The sequence below is a fragment of the Osmerus eperlanus genome, unplaced genomic scaffold (genome assembly GCF_963692335.1).
Source record: "Osmerus eperlanus unplaced genomic scaffold, fOsmEpe2.1 SCAFFOLD_536, whole genome shotgun sequence".
In the NCBI taxonomy this organism is placed as follows: domain Eukaryota; kingdom Metazoa; phylum Chordata; class Actinopteri; order Osmeriformes; family Osmeridae; genus Osmerus; species Osmerus eperlanus.
In genome coordinates, this window is record NW_026911026.1 from 175 (window position 1) to 19,315 (window position 19,141).

General features: G+C 50.5%; 1 protein-coding gene across 1 annotated transcript; it reads left to right on the forward strand.

The window, feature by feature from the left end:
• The first annotated feature begins 1,123 nt into the window (after positions 1–1,123).
• LOC134015495 (plexin-A2-like) lies at positions 1,124–13,085 on the forward strand. The gene is made up of 7 exons (XM_062455031.1): positions 1,124–1,375; positions 2,210–2,309; positions 5,207–5,397; positions 5,508–5,677; positions 6,387–6,599; positions 6,745–6,895; positions 9,259–13,085. Exons 1-7 carry the CDS (start codon positions 1,124–1,126, stop codon positions 9,352–9,354), a joined length of 1,173 nt encoding a protein of 390 aa, XP_062311015.1. The 3' UTR covers positions 9,355–13,085.
• Positions 13,086–19,141: the final 6,056 nt, after the last annotated feature.

Consider the following 19,141-nt stretch of genomic DNA (forward strand, 5'->3'; position numbering starts at 1 on the left):
CTGTGTCTGGTGTTACAGCTGATTGAACCATCTCTGCAATACCAGAGAATGTGCTCTGATCACAGACAGCCAGTACTCTGGTCATTAGCAGTCCCTCAGCTGATAAAACACAGCTTTTAGAGTGCCAGAAGTATTCTAAGGAAGCTTTCCTGAATGAGCACTCCATGGAGGGTACGTGTGGAAAATGAGAAGCTTTCCCCTCGACCGGGCTGACCGCCGTCACCTCACCTGCAGAAGAGACGCCCGGCCCTTCTCCAGCCCCTTCTCCAGCCCCTTCTCCAGCCCCTTCTCCAGCCCCTTCTCCAGCCCCTTCTCCAGCCCCTTCTCCATCCCCTTCTCCAGCCCCTTCTCCAGCCCCTTCTCCAGCCCCTTCTCCAGCCCCCTCCCCTCCAAGACGTGTCCCTCTGGCCCTGACAGTCTCCCACTCTCTGTAGCATTGATCACATATACTGGAATACCTGGCCTGTTGCTGTAGCCTGTAAAGGAAAGTCGGGTGTCCGGCCTGTGATAAGCATCCAGAGCTGGAGGGGTCTGGGGGGGGGGAACAACAGAGGGACCTGGCGGGGGGGTCGGGTGGGGGGGGGTCAGAGATAGAGGGATGTGGGGGTCCGCGGCTCGTCGCTGTCTGATGGAAGGCTTATCACAGGGAGAGCCAGCCTCCCTTATCACACCTGGCCACTATCAGACAGGAGCTGCATTATCCCTGAAGGGCGAAGCCAGACACCTTCAATCATCTTCACTATCACACACACACATCTCAGGCGCTGTACTGAAGCTGCTGCACACACACACACACTCACACTCCCTCTTCCTCCTTCTCTCTCTCTCTCTCTCTCTCTCTCTCTCTCTCTCTCTCTCTCTCTCTCTCTCTCTCTCTCTCTCTCTCTCTCTGTACAGACCTAGCTTAGAAATTGATAGAGAGAAAGATAGAGGAGGAAAGAGTGAGAGAAAGAGAGAAAAAATCGAGTTCAATGCTTGTCAGAGAGAGTCTGTCATATTTGGCTCTCCAGAGCCTTCCCAGGTGTAATGCTGTCAGTTCTGGCGAGTCAGAGCAGTCTGTGATGGAGAAGTTTTGGATTGAAGGAGAAAGAAAGAGAGAGAGAGACAGAGTTAGAGGTTGGCGATGAGAGGGGTCTTCAAACTCCCAGAGTACCCTGGGGTCGGCGGGCAGAGCGTTTTTCATATCACTCTAAGAGGTCATCCGGGTAGCGAGGCACCGTTTCTGAGGAGGATATTGTTCCTGCCCCCCCTGCTCTACCTCCGCCCCCCCCCACCCAACCCCATTAAGAGTCTCTCCAGCGTGGCTATTATAGGAGGCGAAGGCTCCGCCAGCAGCCCCCACCCTCGACCCCCGCTAATGGGCCTGCGGAGATTAGTGAGGGGGAGGAGGAGGAAGGGAGTGAGGAAGGGTGAGACGCCCACTAGTCTCTCTGTGCCGATCCAAGTGCTGGTCATTAGGAGCTGGAGTGAGCAGATGAGGGAAGGAGGAGGATGAGGGCTCTGACCCAGCAGGCTGCAGGGGAGGCAGCTTAGTCCATGAAAGGAAGAAGTCTTCTTCTTTAAATAGAACCTCTGGAGTTTCTCTTTCATCTTCCTCTCCCTCCCTTGGTCTCCCCCTCCCTCTCCCCTCTACGGCTCCTATTCTTACCGTACCTCTTTGACCTTTGTTTGTAAACATCCCCTCTCTCGGTCTGCCTCTCTCTCTCTCTCTCTGTCTTTTTTTTGCTCTGCTGTGTTTTGAGGAGCCAGTGCTGGCAGGTGTGCAGCAGGGTGGCAGTAGAGTGGCAGACGTGGCGGTGGGAGGCCTAGAGCCTCGTCCCCGTCCCTCTGCCCCCCGTCCCTCTGCCCCCCGTCCCTCTGCCCCCCCTCCCCCCCCTTGCAGGCTGGCAGTAGTGGCCATGGCAACGAGACGCATCATGGTGGCTTCAGAGTCGGCCGTCAGCTGCTCACGTGGAGCAGGATGGAGAGAATGCGACAGTGTTCAGGGAGGGAGGGGGAGGGAGGGGGGGGAGGGGCGCGAGGGGAGAGATACAGGATCCATATTGCCATATTTCAACCGACAAAGGCAAAGCCTTACTGTGTTTTAGGATTGCTTCTGACTACATTTCCCATGTGCCATCTGGCATCTATGATGGCCAGGGGAAGGTGTACTGCAGGGCCGTGTGTGTTGTCAGATGGTGTGTTTACATGTTTGTTGTTTGTTTCCCAGGTGTCTGACCGCTGTGTGGTGGCTCTGGTGCCCAAACAGACCTCGTCCTACAACATCCCGCCCTCCGCCAGCATATCACGCACGTCCATCAGCAGATATGGTGAGTCCTGGACACACACACACATACACACACACACATACACACACATACCCCCCTCTCCCAGAGCCAGAGAACACACATCACTTTACAGTGTAATGAGTGCAGTAGTTAAGGGGTTCAGTGAAGATAGTATGAGCACAGAGGTAGTTGTAGCAGACCAGATGCCACCCAGTTATATCAATAGAACAGGAATGTTTTCAGAGGGCACTTTCCTCTGCAGTGTGAACACAGCCAGACATCTCTCCCTGAAGCTATGGCCGTCTGGAGCCTCCTCTCTGTAGAGACCTGGTTTAAAGTTTCTCTCACTCTCTCTGTGTCTCTCTCTCTCCTTCTGCCTGTCTCTGTCTCTCACTCTGTCTCTCTCTCTCTCTCCCTCTGTCTCTCTCTACCTTCTCTCCCAATGTCTTTAGCTCAGGGGGATCTACTTGGCTGGCAGAGGGATGGAGAGAGGGATAGAGGGAGGGAATGATGGAAAGAGGGACACGGAAGGGATAAAAGGAAGTGAGCATAGGGCCTGTGGGAGGGATGAAGAGAGATGTTTGTTTTTCTAACTGCAGCCCTTACTAATTAGGATGCTAGACGGAAGCTGGGGCAAGGATGCAGTGGGACACACACACACACCCGCACACACACACACACCCCCACACACACACACACACACACTCACCCACAAACACTCTCACACACACACACACACACAAACACCCCCACACACACCCACACACACACACCCACACACATTAGCTCCCTGCTCTGTTGACAGTCCTAGGGTGTGCCACAGGGCGCCCCATCTGGCCCCCTAGCCAACACACAGAACAGCCAACGGCTCCATGTGATGGCAGATGACTCGCTCTGCCAATGGTTCTTCTCACACATGGAAAACTGAGGATGGCCAATTGTCAAGGCTAGGCTTGGATCGTCTCAGATCTGCCTTGCTGTGGCCCGACCAACAGAGCTGGAGATATGCTACTCTTTGTCCCACAGACATGACCAACAGAACCAGAGATCCTCTCTTCATCCTTGAGATATGACCAATAGAGTTCTCACATTTAGTCTGAACATAACCAGAATTGTTTAACCCAAACCTGACTGGTTTATGTACTGTACATGAATGTGCAGTGAGCCTTCTCATCGAATTTATGCTACTATTAAATCTGGTGACATTTACAGTGTTGGAGAGCACTCCTCATAAACACAGCAACATGAATAGTGTAGAGAGAGCGGAGGATATTGACATAATGAACACACTGCAATAAAGCATCATTACACCGCAATGGATCATGGGAGAGGGTTCAGCTATATGTCCTACCCTATCCGAAAGAAACCCATTATTATGCTGGAGCTCTCTTTCTGCTCACCAAACCCAGCAGTGCACACATTATCATGTCCTTAGAACGTTTACATTGTCCCAAGTTTGAGTTTTCATAGTTACAAAGGGCACTTCAATCTCTTTTATTACAAGAGGCTTGATGAATATTTAACAGAACTTGTGAAATAGCAACGAGGTGGCAAAAGGGGGTGCCTCTTGCTGTTATTATTAGTTTTCTTTTTCCTCCTCTGTTCTTCTTCTTGGAGGCGGGCAGGTTGTGTGGTGCATAGAAAGCAGACGCTCCGCTGGCACAACAGTCCCCCATCAATCACAGGCTGGCACTGCTGGCGCAGCTGTGCCCAGACGCCCGCTGATTGATTCATATCAATTTAACGTTCAGCACTTAGCATCTCGACTCAATTTAGCCTGCCAGCACCCCCCAGCCCAAAATAACCCAGAACACACTCCCCTACGTCTGGGTCTATTATGGGGGCTAGGGACTGGGGGCTGAAGGGGAGGGGGGTGATATCTCCCCCACCAGGGGCGATGAGGGGGGGTGGATACGGAACTAGGTTTAAAGATGTGGCAAGAGACCTTGGTTCACCCCCCTGTTGCCCCCCCCCCCCCCCCCTGTTCCCCCCCCCCCCCCCCCCCCATTTGCCCCCCGCCCAGTCTAAGGTCTCCAGAAGCCCCTGCAGAATCACCGGTCTTTTGAACATGACACTTAGCGGCGTGAGGCTGGGTCATTCTCTGCTGCCTTGTGGTCCCCTGTGGCCTTTGAAGACAGGACAGGCAGTTCATGACTGATCCTGCCTCTGCCACCAGGAGAGAGAGGAAGAGAGAGAGAGCTGTAATTAGTATAGCTGAGCAAGAGTGCCGTTCCTAAGTGTCAGTGGAACAAGGGAGAAACAATACGGGGGGAGTGTCGGAGGGGGATGAGGGGAAGGGTGGAGGGGTGGAGGGGGGAGCTATGTGTGGAAAAAGATAGCTGGAGTGCTTAACTTATTAGAGATCTTTTGATGCATTGATTAGGACTGTGACAGAGACACTTCGGAGCGCTGTGTCGGCACAATGCATGCACAAGGAAAGAGCCAATTAGGAGTGCTTTTAAGAGGGGGCAGCCAGTGACACCTCCGCACTCAGAGTGAGGGATGATATGAGGGGAAGAGACTGATAAAGACAGAAAGATGTGTGTGTGTGTGTGGGGGGGGGGGGGGGGGGGCGCTGGCTGACGCCCCCGTCGGACTTGAAATAATAGCGAGAGGCAGGGCTCCTTTCATCCATCTTGTGAGAGAAGGAGCCGCGGCGCTGTGCCACCTCCAGGATGGAGCTGCCTGGTCTGCCCGCAGCCCCTCCGTCGCCGCCCCTCCCTGGGCTGATCCTGCTCTGCTGGCCCCTTGCTGCTGGAGGAACGCGAGCAGCACGGCCGCAGCTTTGGAGGAAGCTACAAAGGACAGAGGGATATTAGAGAGCGGGACCCTGTTGTGTGTGTCTCTGGAAAGCGCGCGTGTGTGTGTGTGTGTGGGCTTTCTAACATCTCTCTCTCTCACACATTCTTTCCTGTATCTCTCTCTCTCTCCTCCTCCAGACTCATCTTTCCGGTACACGGGAAGTCCTGACAGCCTGCGTTCGCGCGCCCCCATGATCACCCCCGACCTGGAGAGCGGGGTCAAGGTATGGCACCTGGTCAAGAACCACGAGCACGGCGACCAGAAGGAGGGAGACCGCGGCAGCAAGATGGTGTCTGAGATCTACCTGACCAGGCTGCTCGCCACCAAGGTAGCTGACGCGCTCTCAACACTGTCACCGTCGCACGTCGCACGCTTATAGAAAGCACGCATCCGCCAAGGGGGGCCTTCTGACCCCTTCTGTGTGCCGGTCCTTCCCAGGGTACCCTGCAGAAGTTTGTGGACGACCTGTTTGAGACGCTGTTCAGCACCGTCCACAGGGGGAGCGCCCTCCCTCTCGCCATCAAGTACATGTTCGACTTCCTGGACGAGCAGGCGGACAAACACGGCATCCACGACACGGACGTGCGACACACGTGGAAGAGCAACTGGTGAGCAGGCCGGGACGCAGTCCCTCTGTGGAGCAGCAGCAGGATGGACTCTCGCAGGAGGGCTGTTACACATTTACATGTATGCATTTAGCAGACGCTTTTATCCAAAGCGACTTCCAAAAGAGAGCTTTACAAAAGTGCATAGGTCACTGATCATAACAACGAGATATAGCCCCAATGCATTGCGGGTAGCCAAAACATGAAGCATACATTGTGAAAACTAAATAAGTCCCAAAGGGAAGAACCATAAGAGCATGTAGTTGAACAAGTTACAGTTAAACAATTAAACAACATGAACCTCAACAAGTGCAAGGGTGTACCTGTGGAAAAAAGCAAGCAACAAAAATATATTACACCGCAAGTACAAAAAAAAAGTCAGTTACAACTAACCAACAAGAGCAACAAGTCTCTCAATAAGAGTCATTGTGATCCTGGAGGAAACATCAGGTCCAGCCAATCATTCCGAAGTACCGTTGTACTCCCGGAACAAGTGCGTCTTGAGCCTTTTCACGAAACACGAAGCATAGCAAGTTCAATCGATGGTGATCTGTTAATAGTGACCATCTCTCCTCTCTCAAGTTCCAATTTTCTATTTAATTTGCCGTTTGTAAGTCCGATGCAGGTGCTTTGGAACTCCCAGTCCTGCATCTCTCGACTGTTTCCTAGTGGTCTAACCCGAGTCCTGTATGGTTCTAAATTTTCCCGCCAGCCTTCCTCTGAGGTTCTGGGTGAACGTGATCAAGAACCCCCAGTTTGTGTTCGACATCCACAAGAGCAGCATCACGGACGCCTGCCTGTCCGTGGTGGCCCAGACCTTCATGGACTCCTGCTCCACCTCGGAGCACCGCCTTGGGAAGGACTCGCCCTCCAACAAGCTGCTCTACGCCAAGGACATCCCCAACTACAAGAGCTGGGTGGAGAGGTGAGATGCAGGGCTAACACTGACTCTTCCACCATGGCGCAGTAGGTAGTAGATAGCAGGATCTATGATCCGATACAAATGTAAAAGTGCTGCGTGAACGGCACCGGTGAGAGAGTGTGTGTGTGACCCCTGTCTGTGTGTGCAGGTACTACGCTGACATTAACCGCCTGCCGGCCATCAGCGACCAGGATATGAACGCCTACCTGGCAGAGCAGGCTCGCCTCCACTCCTCTGAGTTCAACATGCTCAGCGCCCTCAACGAGATCTACTCCTACGTCAGCAAATACAGCGAGGAGGTGGGTTGGGCAAACGCACACACACACGCATGCATAAACACTCACACGTGCGCACACTCACATGCACACCCATGCACACACACACGCACTGTGCACGCATGTGTGTTAAAAGCTTGTAATAGCTTCCAGCATTTACACAAAGACAATCACGGGCTCTTGAACATAAATGCATCAGGGAGATGTGAACCATTCAGCAAAGTACCAGAGCTTTGCTCAGGTCAGCTCTGATTCATGTATAGCCCCCCCTCTCCCCCCCCCCCCCACCTCAGAGAGCCGTGTAGTCCAGTGAGACAGGGAACAAACAGAGCCATGTCTGATAAGTGGAGGAAAGACAGAAGCAGTGCGACTACTAGAAACAGACAGCTGCTTCCCCCGAGCCGTGTCAGAGAACGCTCTCCCCTCTCTCGTCTTCTCTCTTTCCCTCTCTTTTCTCTTTCCCTCTCTTCTTCATTCCCTCTCTTCTCCCTTCCTCGCCGCCATGAGAAGCATCACACGTCATATGGCTTCCTTAGATCACCAGGGGAGCTGGAGAGAGGGAGAAACGGGAGAGGGAGAGAAACAGAGAAACAGAAAAAGAGGAAGAGAGAGAGGGAAGGAGCGAGAGAAAGAGGTCCGTAATGGAGACATTCTTTGTGTAATGTCAGCTCCTCCTCTGGGAGCCATTAGTCTGACCTTTATATTAGACCTTATCCAGAGGAAGAGGAGCAAGTCTCTCTCTCCCTCGCTCTCTATCTACCTCGCTCTGCCTCCCTCTCTCCACCTCTGTCTCTCTCCCTCTCTGTCTCTCTCCCTACCTTTCTGTCTCTCTCCCTCTCTTTCTCCCCCCTCTCCCTCTCTGTCTCTCTCCCTACCTTTCTGTCTCTCTCCCTCTCTTTCTCCCCCCTCTCCCTCTCTGTCTCTCTCCCTACCTTTCTGTCTCTCTCCCTTTCTTTCTCTCTGTCCCTCCCTTTCTCACACTCTCCCTCGCTGTCTCTCTCCCTCTCTCAGCCTCCTTCTGTACTTCCCGGGTGAGCCTTCGTTCCTTGTGTATCTCCTAGGCCTCCTCACACCCTTCCTCCTTCCTTTGACTTTTTTCTTTTGTCTCACCCTGTCCTCCAAACCCCTTCTCCTTCTCTCTTCATTCTCGCTGTCTCGCACATGCACACACACATGCCCACGCCTCCTTCCCGTCTCCCGTCTCTGTGCGTCGTTACAGTGCTTAAGTCCTCATCTCCTGCCCGGCTCCCGCTCAGCCCTCCACAAGGGCCCGTGTGGCCGGCTAACGGCCAGGCACGCCGCTCAGATGGCAGGGAGAGCTGCACCTCCATGCAGTGCTTCACATTAATAATAGATTGCTATTGGGCCCCGCCAAGGAGGGGGAGAGAGAGCCCGCGTCAGCCACTGCCAGCGAGCTCTCTAAGAGCACTTAACCAGATGAGAGGGAGCCGGCGGGGCGGGCAACGGCGAGCAGGCAGGCCTGGCGGGCAGGCTGTCCTCCTCTGCCTCCACGCTCCACAAAAGAGCCCCTCTCCTTCACATGACGCTGTCAGCGCAGGGCCCACAATGGTGGTAAAACACTGGAAAAGATGCTCGAAAAGAGGGAGGTGCACCTCTCCTTCCCTTGTGCCCGGCCTTGGTCCTCGTGCGAGGCTTTCGTCGAAATGGAAGCCACCGTGAGCGGCGACAGCCTGTTTGGAGGAGCCCCTGCTGTGGCGGCAGGCCCAGTCGCTCAGCATGTCTGTCCAGAGAAGAAGAGACTTCACAGGAGATCCATGCCCTTGATCAATACGGGGATTAAGAGCTTCATATTGATCTTATTAGTGTTATTTTCTCTGTGTGATGCACACATGAAAAGTGCCCTGTTGCAGGGTGTGTGTGCGTGTGTGTGCGTGTGTGTGTGTGTGTGTGTGTGTGTGCGCGCGCGTGTCTGGTGTTGTAGCCTGACTGTTCGGCACATCCATCCTGACAGGTTAGACAGGCTTCTGGAGCACAGAGGAGGCCCTGTCTGCCTTCCCTTTGAACACAACTTGACAAATTCCACATTTATAGTGAGGGGAAAACGCCTGATGAAAGGACAAAGGTTACTGCACGAGTTTGATTCGCGGATTCGGTGTCACTGACTTTGACAAAGATGGTTACATTGCACGTTTTAAAATTCCGGTTGTAGAACCAAAAAGCACGCTGCCTCCAGTAGAAGTTACCTCCAGCAGCCTGCCTGTTTGTGTATGTTGACTTATCATTTAGCTTTGTACACCGGGGTGTTCCCTTAACTCAGAGCCAACGTTGGCTAGCAACCAGACTATGAAATGGATCTACTGCAGCGTTGCATGAGTGAGTGTTAGTATAGCACACTAAGCATGGACTGTGCTCTCCTCTCTCCCCAGATCACAACTGCCCTGGAGCTGGACGAGCAGGCCAAGAAGCAGAGGCTGGCCTACAAGGTGGAGCAGCTCATCTCCGCCATGTCCCTGGAGAGCTGAGAGACACCCCCACACCCCTGGGGGCCACGCCTCCTGAGGCCACACCCATCTGACTCAACCCAGCCAACAGCCCGCCCACCTCCCGTCTGTGGGAGGGGCCACCGCCACACGGGACTGTTTTTCTCCAACACTTCAGTTTCCTCCTTTCTTCTTCTTCTGCCTTCCTGGTGTGCTGCCATCAGCTGAGTGAAAGACTTCACTGGAGGACCAGTGACTGTTTACTGGGTTCTGGAGACCCACTGGTGAACTCACCTGGGGCCCCACCGGACTGCATCTCATTTAGAAAACGTTTTTGGTTTGTTATATGGAGTTGAGTGTATGAGTTTGTGTGTGTGTGTGTGTGTACAGGACCTAAAGAGACTATGTGATATGCTGTGAGGCAAATCTTCTCTTCTCTGCTGGAGACTCACATCACACAGAGAGTGAAACAAACACTTCCTCACAAATGTCTGATTGCAGAAATATCGTTGGTGCGTTTGCTTCCAAATTTTATTTTTGTACCGTGTGTGCACATTCGAATCGTTATCAGTTCCTGTTGAAATCCGGTGTCATACTGCTGTCCTGTCAGAAGCTGGTGATGAAACAGACTCAACCATCTCGTCTTCTCCTGCTCCGCCTCTCTGTTGTCCCTCAAAACAGACAGGCAGAGAGAGGGTCATGTCTTAGACGGATGCTCGACATCAAACGGACACGTCCCACCGCTTTTACCCTATCAGAACCTGTACAGGAAACCATGTGACGCACCCTCATCCTCCAAGAGAGCCAACCAATATACCAACGATGAGGTCGGAGTTGAACCAGCATGCTAGTGGGCGCCTAGACCCTGCGCCGTGTGGGTTAGAGGAAGCTAACCACACGGCCTCCGTGGGTTTAAGAAGAGACAACTACCTACCGAACCAGCCGCACGTTGGGTGTCTAAGACTTTATTCAGCTGTACTGTCCTCTGTGTCTGTTCTGGTCTATCCATGTCTATGGCTGTGAATGTACAAAAACAGATATGTGTACTTCTTTTGGTTTTCTTTTGTTTAGGTTATTTCCACCTAATAGGGGGGTTAGTTGAACTGAGCTCCCTGTTGAGAGAGACAGACATTTAAGGGAACATGTCCATTCCTCTGTCCAGTCCCCCCCCCCGCCCCTTACCTTACTGTTCTACATTATCTAACAAGTTTCCAACCCCCCCCCCCCTCCACAGTATGAGGGTGTGTACAGTCTGTGTTGTGGCTGTCATTGACGTGACTCCGCTGCTCTTGCGTACAGCTACCAGTTAGTGCAGAATAGACTAGAGTCCTGAAGGAGGACAGGACCGCCAGGGGCTGTAGGGGAAAACACTCCGTTATGTAACCACTGTACTTGTATGGCTTTAGGGATTTGATCAACTGTGTGTGTATTCTTGCATGCATCGTATCACATGTCAGAAGTGTTCCAAGGGTCCATCTTTGTTTTTTCAAGTGCCAACGTTGTCCGGCTAGCTCCAGTAAAGCCACAGCGCTAGTTTGCGGGAGTTGCATGCCCCACACACCTCCAACAATGTCCTTACAGAAGCCTGTGTGGGTCTAGTTTGACTAAGTGCCAAAAGGTCCTGTCGTTTCATTTATTTACTGTTGTGTCAGAATCGGTTCATGTTTTCGGGAGGGAGAGCGAAGCCCTGGAACTGAAACGGTGTCTTTGGAGACCAGGCGGATGTTACTGGCCAGCAGAGAGATGCACAGTCAGGCTCCTGAAAGGGCAGGTACGATGGCAACCCACCCAGGAGACCAGACTGATTATGCCTAATCGACAGCGCTGTAGGGTGTCGTCACTCTCGACTCTCCAGAAGAAACATGGCAGCGTTGGCGTGGGCTAAAGAAGATAGTGGTTCCAGATGGAACCGTGAGCCCTCTGTCGGAGATAAGGAGGCCGGGGTGAAAGCCTTTCCAGAGCAAACTGACTGGTCACGGGAGGAAAGCATGCACGCTCAGACGTCCACAAACTGTAGACTCCAGGACAGTTCGGCTTTGTGTCGTATGCTCCTCGTTTACGGACAGTGCTTGAACATGGGCAGTGATGGAGGTGTGAATGTAGGGAAGGAACGCCAGATAAGTGAAAGGTGTTTGTTTACTCTGTGGCCTTAGAAGACCCACCGCCCAGTGCTCTTGATCCTCTCCACCTGGCCCACTGAGATGTGGTACCTGGCCTGCCCTGGTGTAGGGGGGCTGTCTGGGTGGGGGTGGGGGGGGGGTGAAGAGGAGAGGTACCTTTACAGGCAGCCACTGCCACTCTGCGGCTCACCTTAGCTGTGTGAAGAGAGACGCTTTCTGGAACGAGAAAAAGAGAGAGAGAGAGAGAGGGACAGAGAGAGAGAGAGAGAGAGAGAGAGAGAGAGAGAGAGAGAGAGAGAGAGAGAGAGAGAGAGAGAGAGAGAGAACCCCTTTAGCTCTAGTTTCCTGCTCTGACTTTGAAGCAGCTCTTTGATGTGAGTGAGCCGTGTGCAGAGTGTGATCAGGAGATAGAAAAAACCCACATAAAAAAAAAAGAAACAAAAATCAGTTAGAGAAATGTGTGGCGGGCAGATGATTGACGGGGCATTAATGTGGTGGGGGGGCAGGGGAGGCATGGGGTGGGGGGGGGTAGGTGGGGTGCTGTATTTTGGCCCCCTGGTGAGCACTGCAGCCCCTCACAAACATCTCTTGGCATACGCTCAGTGCGCACAGCCACACACACTCGTACACAAACAATCTTCCTTTGGACAAAGGTGTCTTCCCTACTTCTGCAAACAGGATCATATCCTCCTCATACCTCATAGCTTGTCTGTCCTGGCACACGTCATGTGACAGGACCTTCTATTGTCTTCTACTGAAAGGGTGAAACGTTCACTTCTCCATGATAGGTTACACAGTAAGTCGATTCCTTTCGGTGTCATTATGTTTTTAGATCAATCAGACAAACCTGAAATCCCCCCTAAAACTGCATGCCTATCTATCACACTTCCATTGCGCTTTTGTCAAAGAGATTTTGTTGGATAGAAAGTTGTTTGTTTTTATGCTGCGCTATTTTATATTTTGGGAAAGTAAAAGGCGATCGTTACGTTTACTGTTCATTCTGCAGTGCGGAATATGATTTTACAGGAATATTATTTTACAGCCATTTGTTTTAAACATGTTGCAGTTAATCGCAACTGCGATATATCCAGTATAATATTAGATATAACCTCATTTCTCATGGAGCTGGAACTGAATAGATGTGATGTAGTGCACTTTCAGCGCTTGGCTTACATGCCTCTGTGGGTGGTGTGTTGAGTTGGCCGGCATGTTTCATGAATATACAAAATCAACATTTATTCACTATTTCCTTTTTATGTCATCAGTGAGAAGACCAGATTACTGATACTCGAAATTATCACAAAATATTAAATGAATATCTTTCCATTTCTAACACAACACATAGTTGACAACCCTTCGTAGACACTGGAGTTTTGTAATATAGTAAATACAAATAATAATGACGACGATGAGGATAATAATATGGCTGTCTGTTCTTGTTGTTTTATAAAAAGTGTTGTGAAAATTGTAAGAAAGTTAAAGTATTTAAAAAGTTGTTCTTGTTTTTTTTATTTGCTTTGGTTTTGTTATGATAATATATTATTGTGTACCTATTGTAAATATGAAGCACACCTATTTTGCAAGCCAAGGATTCACTTTGTACCGTTGTTATATATAAATAAACTTTGCTGGTTAAAAATCGCATAGAGCCAAGCCACACTGTCACGTCTGGATGCTGGGAAACAGAGGCATTCTGGGAGGAGAGCTGAGATATAGTAAGCCAGGGAGAGGTCAACCAGAGGTTACAAACTGTACATGTCATTTGTTTATGCATTTAACACTCATCTCCAGACTAAGGTCCATGGTGTGAAACATAACCCACTGATAGACCTTCTACACATGGCTATGTGTCTGTGTCTCTAGATGTGTAGATGTGTGTGGTCGTCGCGAGGCCGTTGATGGCCTTCCTCCAGGCTAGCTGACCCTGGCACGCCTCAGGGAACACAGGGCTAGTTACTAGCTCATCCATCCCACTTAGCCCTGGGTTAATCCTGAGAGCCTATCTAAACCCTGGCATCAATGGACTCTCACAGTGCTTATAGCCTCTAACAAGATAGCCAGCAGATCTCATATGGGGGAGTGCACTGTTAGTCTTCATGGAGAGCTGTTAGCCCTGCCTAGACTGTCTCTCCACCACCCCAACACAGCACTTCCACGGATGCAATCCCATTAGGCGGGTGATGGAAGTGCTGGGGCTGGGCAGGGTGAGGGCTGGGCGGGGTGAGGGCCTGCTGGGATGGGGGGGCTGAGGGGAGGAAGGCTTCACTCAGTGAGGTTGGTGGCTGCAGTCAGGTGCTCAAACTGATTTATAACTTAGCTGCATCTTTCAACCCCACACTGTCAGATTCCAGACTTACTGCAGTGATCAGCAAGCTAGGGGAGACTGTAGTCATGGGAAAGACGTTTACCTAGACCTCAAGGTGTTTCTAGTCCTGCGGCATCAATCTTTAACCAGGCAGCACAGGGCGACTCATAAATACTTGACCATGTTCTGCATGCAGGTCAGTAGGTTACCAGCAGGTGCAGTTGTCAGCTGGTCGACACTGTAATGCTATAACAGGCTCATTACATGCCTGTCCTCTGGGAGTTGAGATGGAAACCAGTGAGCCGTCATTCAGGCACCCAAGGAGGCGACGTCTTTCAAGGTCATCTTTACTTCATAAGCCTTCACAGTAGCATACCATCATGCCCTTCCTGGCTGTTCCAGTGTGCTGCCTGCTGTGTGTCCAGTCCTCGTGAGCCGGACGGAGGCTCTAACATGCAGAGATATGGATCAGTGGAGATGCTCTCTCTTTCTAAGCCCCGCTCTCTGTTTGGGAGAGCTTCAGTTCAAAGTGAGCTATCACTGCTACAATACACCCCAGAGCTCATCTCCTGTGAAACCACCCCTCAATGGCACAGAAGCCCATGACACACACACACACACACACACACAGTGCTGCTGATAAGCTGCAGGTCTCAGATGTGTGTGCCCCAGTGGGAGACAGATATGAAGTATGCACACCCCCATCAAGACCTAGGCCCACGCTCAACACTGAACGTTTTTGTCATGAACAGTGTTGTGCGGTGCCCCCCACCCTCCCGGCAAACCATGCTCCTGTGTGTCCTCCAGGGGGGGCCTAATCCCCACAGCGTCTAATCCCGTACCGCTGAGACCAACTCTAACCCACATGGGACTTAATGCCCTGTAATGCCTTTAAAGGGACGCTGCATAAAGCTGACATCCCATTGGTTGTGGGTGGGATTCCCCTCCAGGATTACAAGGCACCTTCTGAAATAATTAATAGCAGTCGGCCTCAGGGAAGGCAGGGTTCTCTCAGTCCTGTCGGAGGTGCACCGGGAGTGTTCAGTTGAGACTGAAGTCACTGTACCAGAGGCGTAGCCACCCAATTTGATCTAAGGCCTACCCAAAAACGAAAATATCTCCGAAAAATTATGCACCGGGTGCACATCGCAAAGTAAATAAGTAAAAAAAACTGAAAAGATGCCTATCCACCTACTGTTCTTTTGGCTTTGTTTCAGGAATCTTCTGGATTCTTAATTCTAGGTTGCTCAGAAGCTTTGTGTGCAGGTGTAGCTGTTTTCCTGTCACCTGTCACCTGCTCAAAGCTCTTTGGAAAAACAGGACCTGTTTTGTGCAGATGATTACACCGTGTATGGTCTATTGGAGTACAGAACTGGGTTTTTAGAACAAACATATGTTTCCCCATTCGCGCAAGTCGTTTTTCCCAGAGTGCAGGTGCCTATGGGGCGTGCTCTGTTTGACGTGGCTGTCGGAGAAATTTAGAATGTAAGGTTATATTCTGAAAATACTGATGCTAGCATTCCTTTGTCAGTAGAGAGCCCCACATGACCTACATGACCCCACATGACCTATAGATGACACTAGGCTTACGTAAACAAACTGACCTAGGTTGACCATTATCATACTAGAGGTGCAATAAACCTTATCTGTGTTGAGTGAATCATATGGTCAAGCCTAGGGTCGGAGAACTCTGTAAGTTTCCACGTGCACGTGCACTCTGTCTCTGGGATCGATCATATTGACCGCTGATATGCAGGGGAGGAGACTTCTCACCAATAAATGGTCTTACCTGAAGACTTGTGAACCAGACAAACTTTGTAGCACAATGGCGTGTGATGTTTTTGTCTCCTTGTGGGCCGGCCGCAAGCAATAAAGCTTTCTTAAACTTGTTCACCGACTGACTGTGCAATGCTTGATAGATTAATATTTCTGACAGTGGCATAATGAGGGCGCTGGCAAGGGGTCAGGGGTCACATAGCTGTCTGTCACACGGCTGGAGGGGGACCTCAGCAGAGGTGGAAATAAAAGGAACTGGTAGTGAATGATGAGAGAAATGAAAGGGGGAAGATACATAGACAATATGGATTTTTGATGGTGAGGTGCTGGAGGATAGGAGAAGGCATCAGGAAATGGTTAAGAAGTGAGAATCCAGGTGTCATCAGCTTTTGCCACTTGGTCTATTAATAGAAGGTATCCTGCTGTTCAGCCTGTCAGTCTGCTCTCTCTCTCTCTCTCTCTCTCTCTCTCTCTCTCTCTCTGTCTCTCTGTCTCTGTTTCTCTGCCTCTCTCTCTCTCTCTCTCTCTCTCTCTCTCTCTCTCTCTCTCTCTCTCTCTCTCTCTCTCTCTCTCTCTCTCTCTCTCTCTCTCTCTCTCTGTCTCTCTGTCTCTGTTTCTCTGCCTCTCTCTCTCTTTCTCTCTCTCTCTGCCTCTCTCTCTCTCTCTCTCTCTCTGTCTCTCTGTCTCTGTTTCTCTGCCTCTCTCTCTCTCTCTCTCTCTCTCTCTCTCTCTCTCTCTCTCTCTCTCTCTCTCTCTCTCTCTCTCTCTCTCTCTCTCTCTCTCTGTCTCTCTGTCTCTGTTTCTCTGCCTCTCTCTCTCTCTCTCTCTCTCTCTCTCTCTCTCTCTCTCTCTCTCTCTCTCTCTCTCTCTCTGTCTCTGTCTTCCTCTCACTCGCTCTCTCTTCCTTTCACTCTCACTTTCTCTTTTTCCCGTTAATTCTCCCTCTCTTCCTCTCTCAGTTTATTTTATTGCTCTCTCTAACCCCCCCATCTCACACCTTCTCTCTATCCCTCCCTCTTTCTCTCTCTTTTCATCACTCAGTGCCCACCTCATCACCCCCTCATCAGCTCTCTTTCTCTCTTTACCCCTCTCTCCCTCTATCTCTCTCTGTCTTTCTCTCCGCTCTCTCCATCCCTCTGCCTCAGCTGGTGCATGTGATGTTCTTTCCCTCATTAGAGTGGCAGAGCGATCGGGGAGAACGCACGCTGACTAACTGTTGTGTGGACGGCATATTTCACACACCTGCCCATCAAACATACATACATACACACACACACACACACACATACACACGGGCACACACTCACACATTCTCAAATGGAATAACATGTTTTTACTTTGAAAGCAAGCATACATAATGCAACAGGAAAACATAAACCGACACACACCTAAACATATATAACATCAGGCTCAGAATCATTCTGTTCTGGATGGTGAAAAGGCCCCCTCAGAGGGTCGACGACACCGTCCTAGCGAGAAAGGTTCCTCTCCTTGAACTCTGCTTAGGAAAAACAAAGAGTGGGGGAAGAGGAGGAGGAAGGCTGGATTCAGCCCAGTGCCCCTGGCCCTCCCCTGCCATCTGGGTTTTCCAAAAGTGCCAGCGTATGTATTTCTTGTTCTGAAACACACACACACACACACACACAAACAGTGCCACAAACTCACCTTCCCCACTTTGAGGCACAGGTGAGAAACGCCTGCCAAATTTCCCCTGCTGGTAACTCATTTCCATATGCAGATGTTAATTACTGCTGGAGCTTGTTTGGGCCAATCGGAAGGCTCCTGGAACAGCTTGTGCCTCTCATCCCCCCGCAGGTTGTCGTTTCCACGGTAACTCCCACGGCTGATAATAAAGATGATCACCTGCGATTTCCTTCATGGCTCATTTTCCTGCACTAGCCTGAGAGAGGCAAGAGAGCTGCTGTCTGATTCTCCACGCTTAGTCCTTATCCACACACTGGAGCTTGGGCCAGCAAAGGCCCACACACACATCCACTCAAACAAACACCACACACATACCACACACACATACGCACACACCCACATCCACTCAAGCAAACACACACACACGCCATAGACATAGAGGCACACAAACCAAAGCATTAAGAAAGACCACACATACCCACCTACTGTAGACACACACAGACAAACTCACACAGACACAGAAACACACACATAAGGTCTGAGTCTTTGATAAGCTGTGGTGGTTTGATGTAGTGATGTGGAGTGGAGGAGACAGAGAGGCCAGATCAGGTGAAGTCCTTTGTGATAGACAGGTGGTGGACATGGGGAAGGGGCGGAGAGAAGGAGACATCTAGCTTATCTTCTGTCTTTTCTGATGATTTTGGTGTCAAAGGTTGACACCATTGACACCAAAACTCCTCAGACTTTGCCACATTTCTTCTTTTACCTTCCACTCCTCCAACCTAGAATATACAGTGGAATATACAGTAGGCTATATAGTTGATATATAAAGTGTTTTTTCGCCATCCTCTGCCAACTCCTCTCGACCTTATCTTTACCATTATCTCTTTTAGGTAAACATAGCCTGTTGCACTGTCTGCCCCCCCTACCCCTTCGCTGCAGTTCAAAGAGAGCCATCTGTTTTATTCAATGTAAAGAATAGATCAGAGCCCTCCCCCTCTTTCTTTCTTTCTTTCTTTCTCTCTCTCTCTCTCTCTCTCTCTCTCTCTCTCTCTCTCTCTCTCTCTCTCTCTCTCTCTCTCTCCCTCTCTCTCTCTCTCTCTCTCTCTCTCTCTCTCTCTCTCTCTCTCTCTCTCTCCCTCTCTCCCTCTCTCCCCCTCTCTCTCTCCCCCTCTCTCTCTCTCTCTCTCCCCTCCTTCCCTCTTTTGCTCTCTTGAATCCATTGTCCAGACAGGAACGTGCTTTGGATAGTAAGGGCTCGCTTTCAGCACACTTCTTTGAGAATTATTTAAGGCTGAGGAGTTTCTGTGAAATGAATATTTGATGTGGAGGACCTGAGCGCCTCTCCCCCAAGCCCAGAGCAACACTTCAGAGACAGGCTGGGGCGAGACGCTCTCCCTCTCCCCTCTCTTCCACACACACACACACACACACACAAAACACACACATACAACACATCGACAGTGCAACTACAAAAATACCTGCATAACCTATCCATAACAGGTGTACAGCACGACACTTACATGTAGCCTGCTTTCCTTTGTTACATGTCGTTTGTTACTGTAAGGACAGTGCACTTGAATCAATATCTCTGTCATTTATGCCAGATGTGTAGTGTCCATACATAGCCTCTTGGTAATTTGTACATATTTAGTACAAAGATGTCTTTTTCTCCCTTTGCTTCTACTTCTTCATTGTAGCTCAATGTCTTTCTATGTGCATGTCATCCACAGTACGTAATACCATGGCGTGTTCTTTTGTGTGTTACCTGTGTCCCTGGCTTTGTTGCTTTGTCGGAGTCATTCACTTCCAGGTTTCACATCCAAACATTGACACTAGAGGGCAATATTGAGTTATTGAGGTAAATACTGCATTTCACATACAGGGGTGGTTAAAGCTTTGGAGGTTATAGAAACCTTGTCTTGCAGTGCCATCTGTAGGCCAACTCAGTAACTGCCATTCTTCTCACACACTGAAACAAAAG

Excerpts from the sequence above, each read along its gene's own strand:
- LOC134015495 (XM_062455031.1), top strand. The coding sequence starts at position 1,124 with ATGAGAGGGGTCTTCAAACTCCCAGAGTACCCTGGGGTCGGCGGGCAG. Across the intron at positions 6,600-6,744 it reads TACAAGAGCTGGGTGGAGAG|GTACTACGCTGACATTAACC; the intron begins GTGAGATGCAGG and ends CTGTGTGTGCAG. Across the intron at positions 6,896-9,258 it reads TCAGCAAATACAGCGAGGAG|ATCACAACTGCCCTGGAGCT; the intron begins GTGGGTTGGGCA and ends CTCTCTCCCCAG.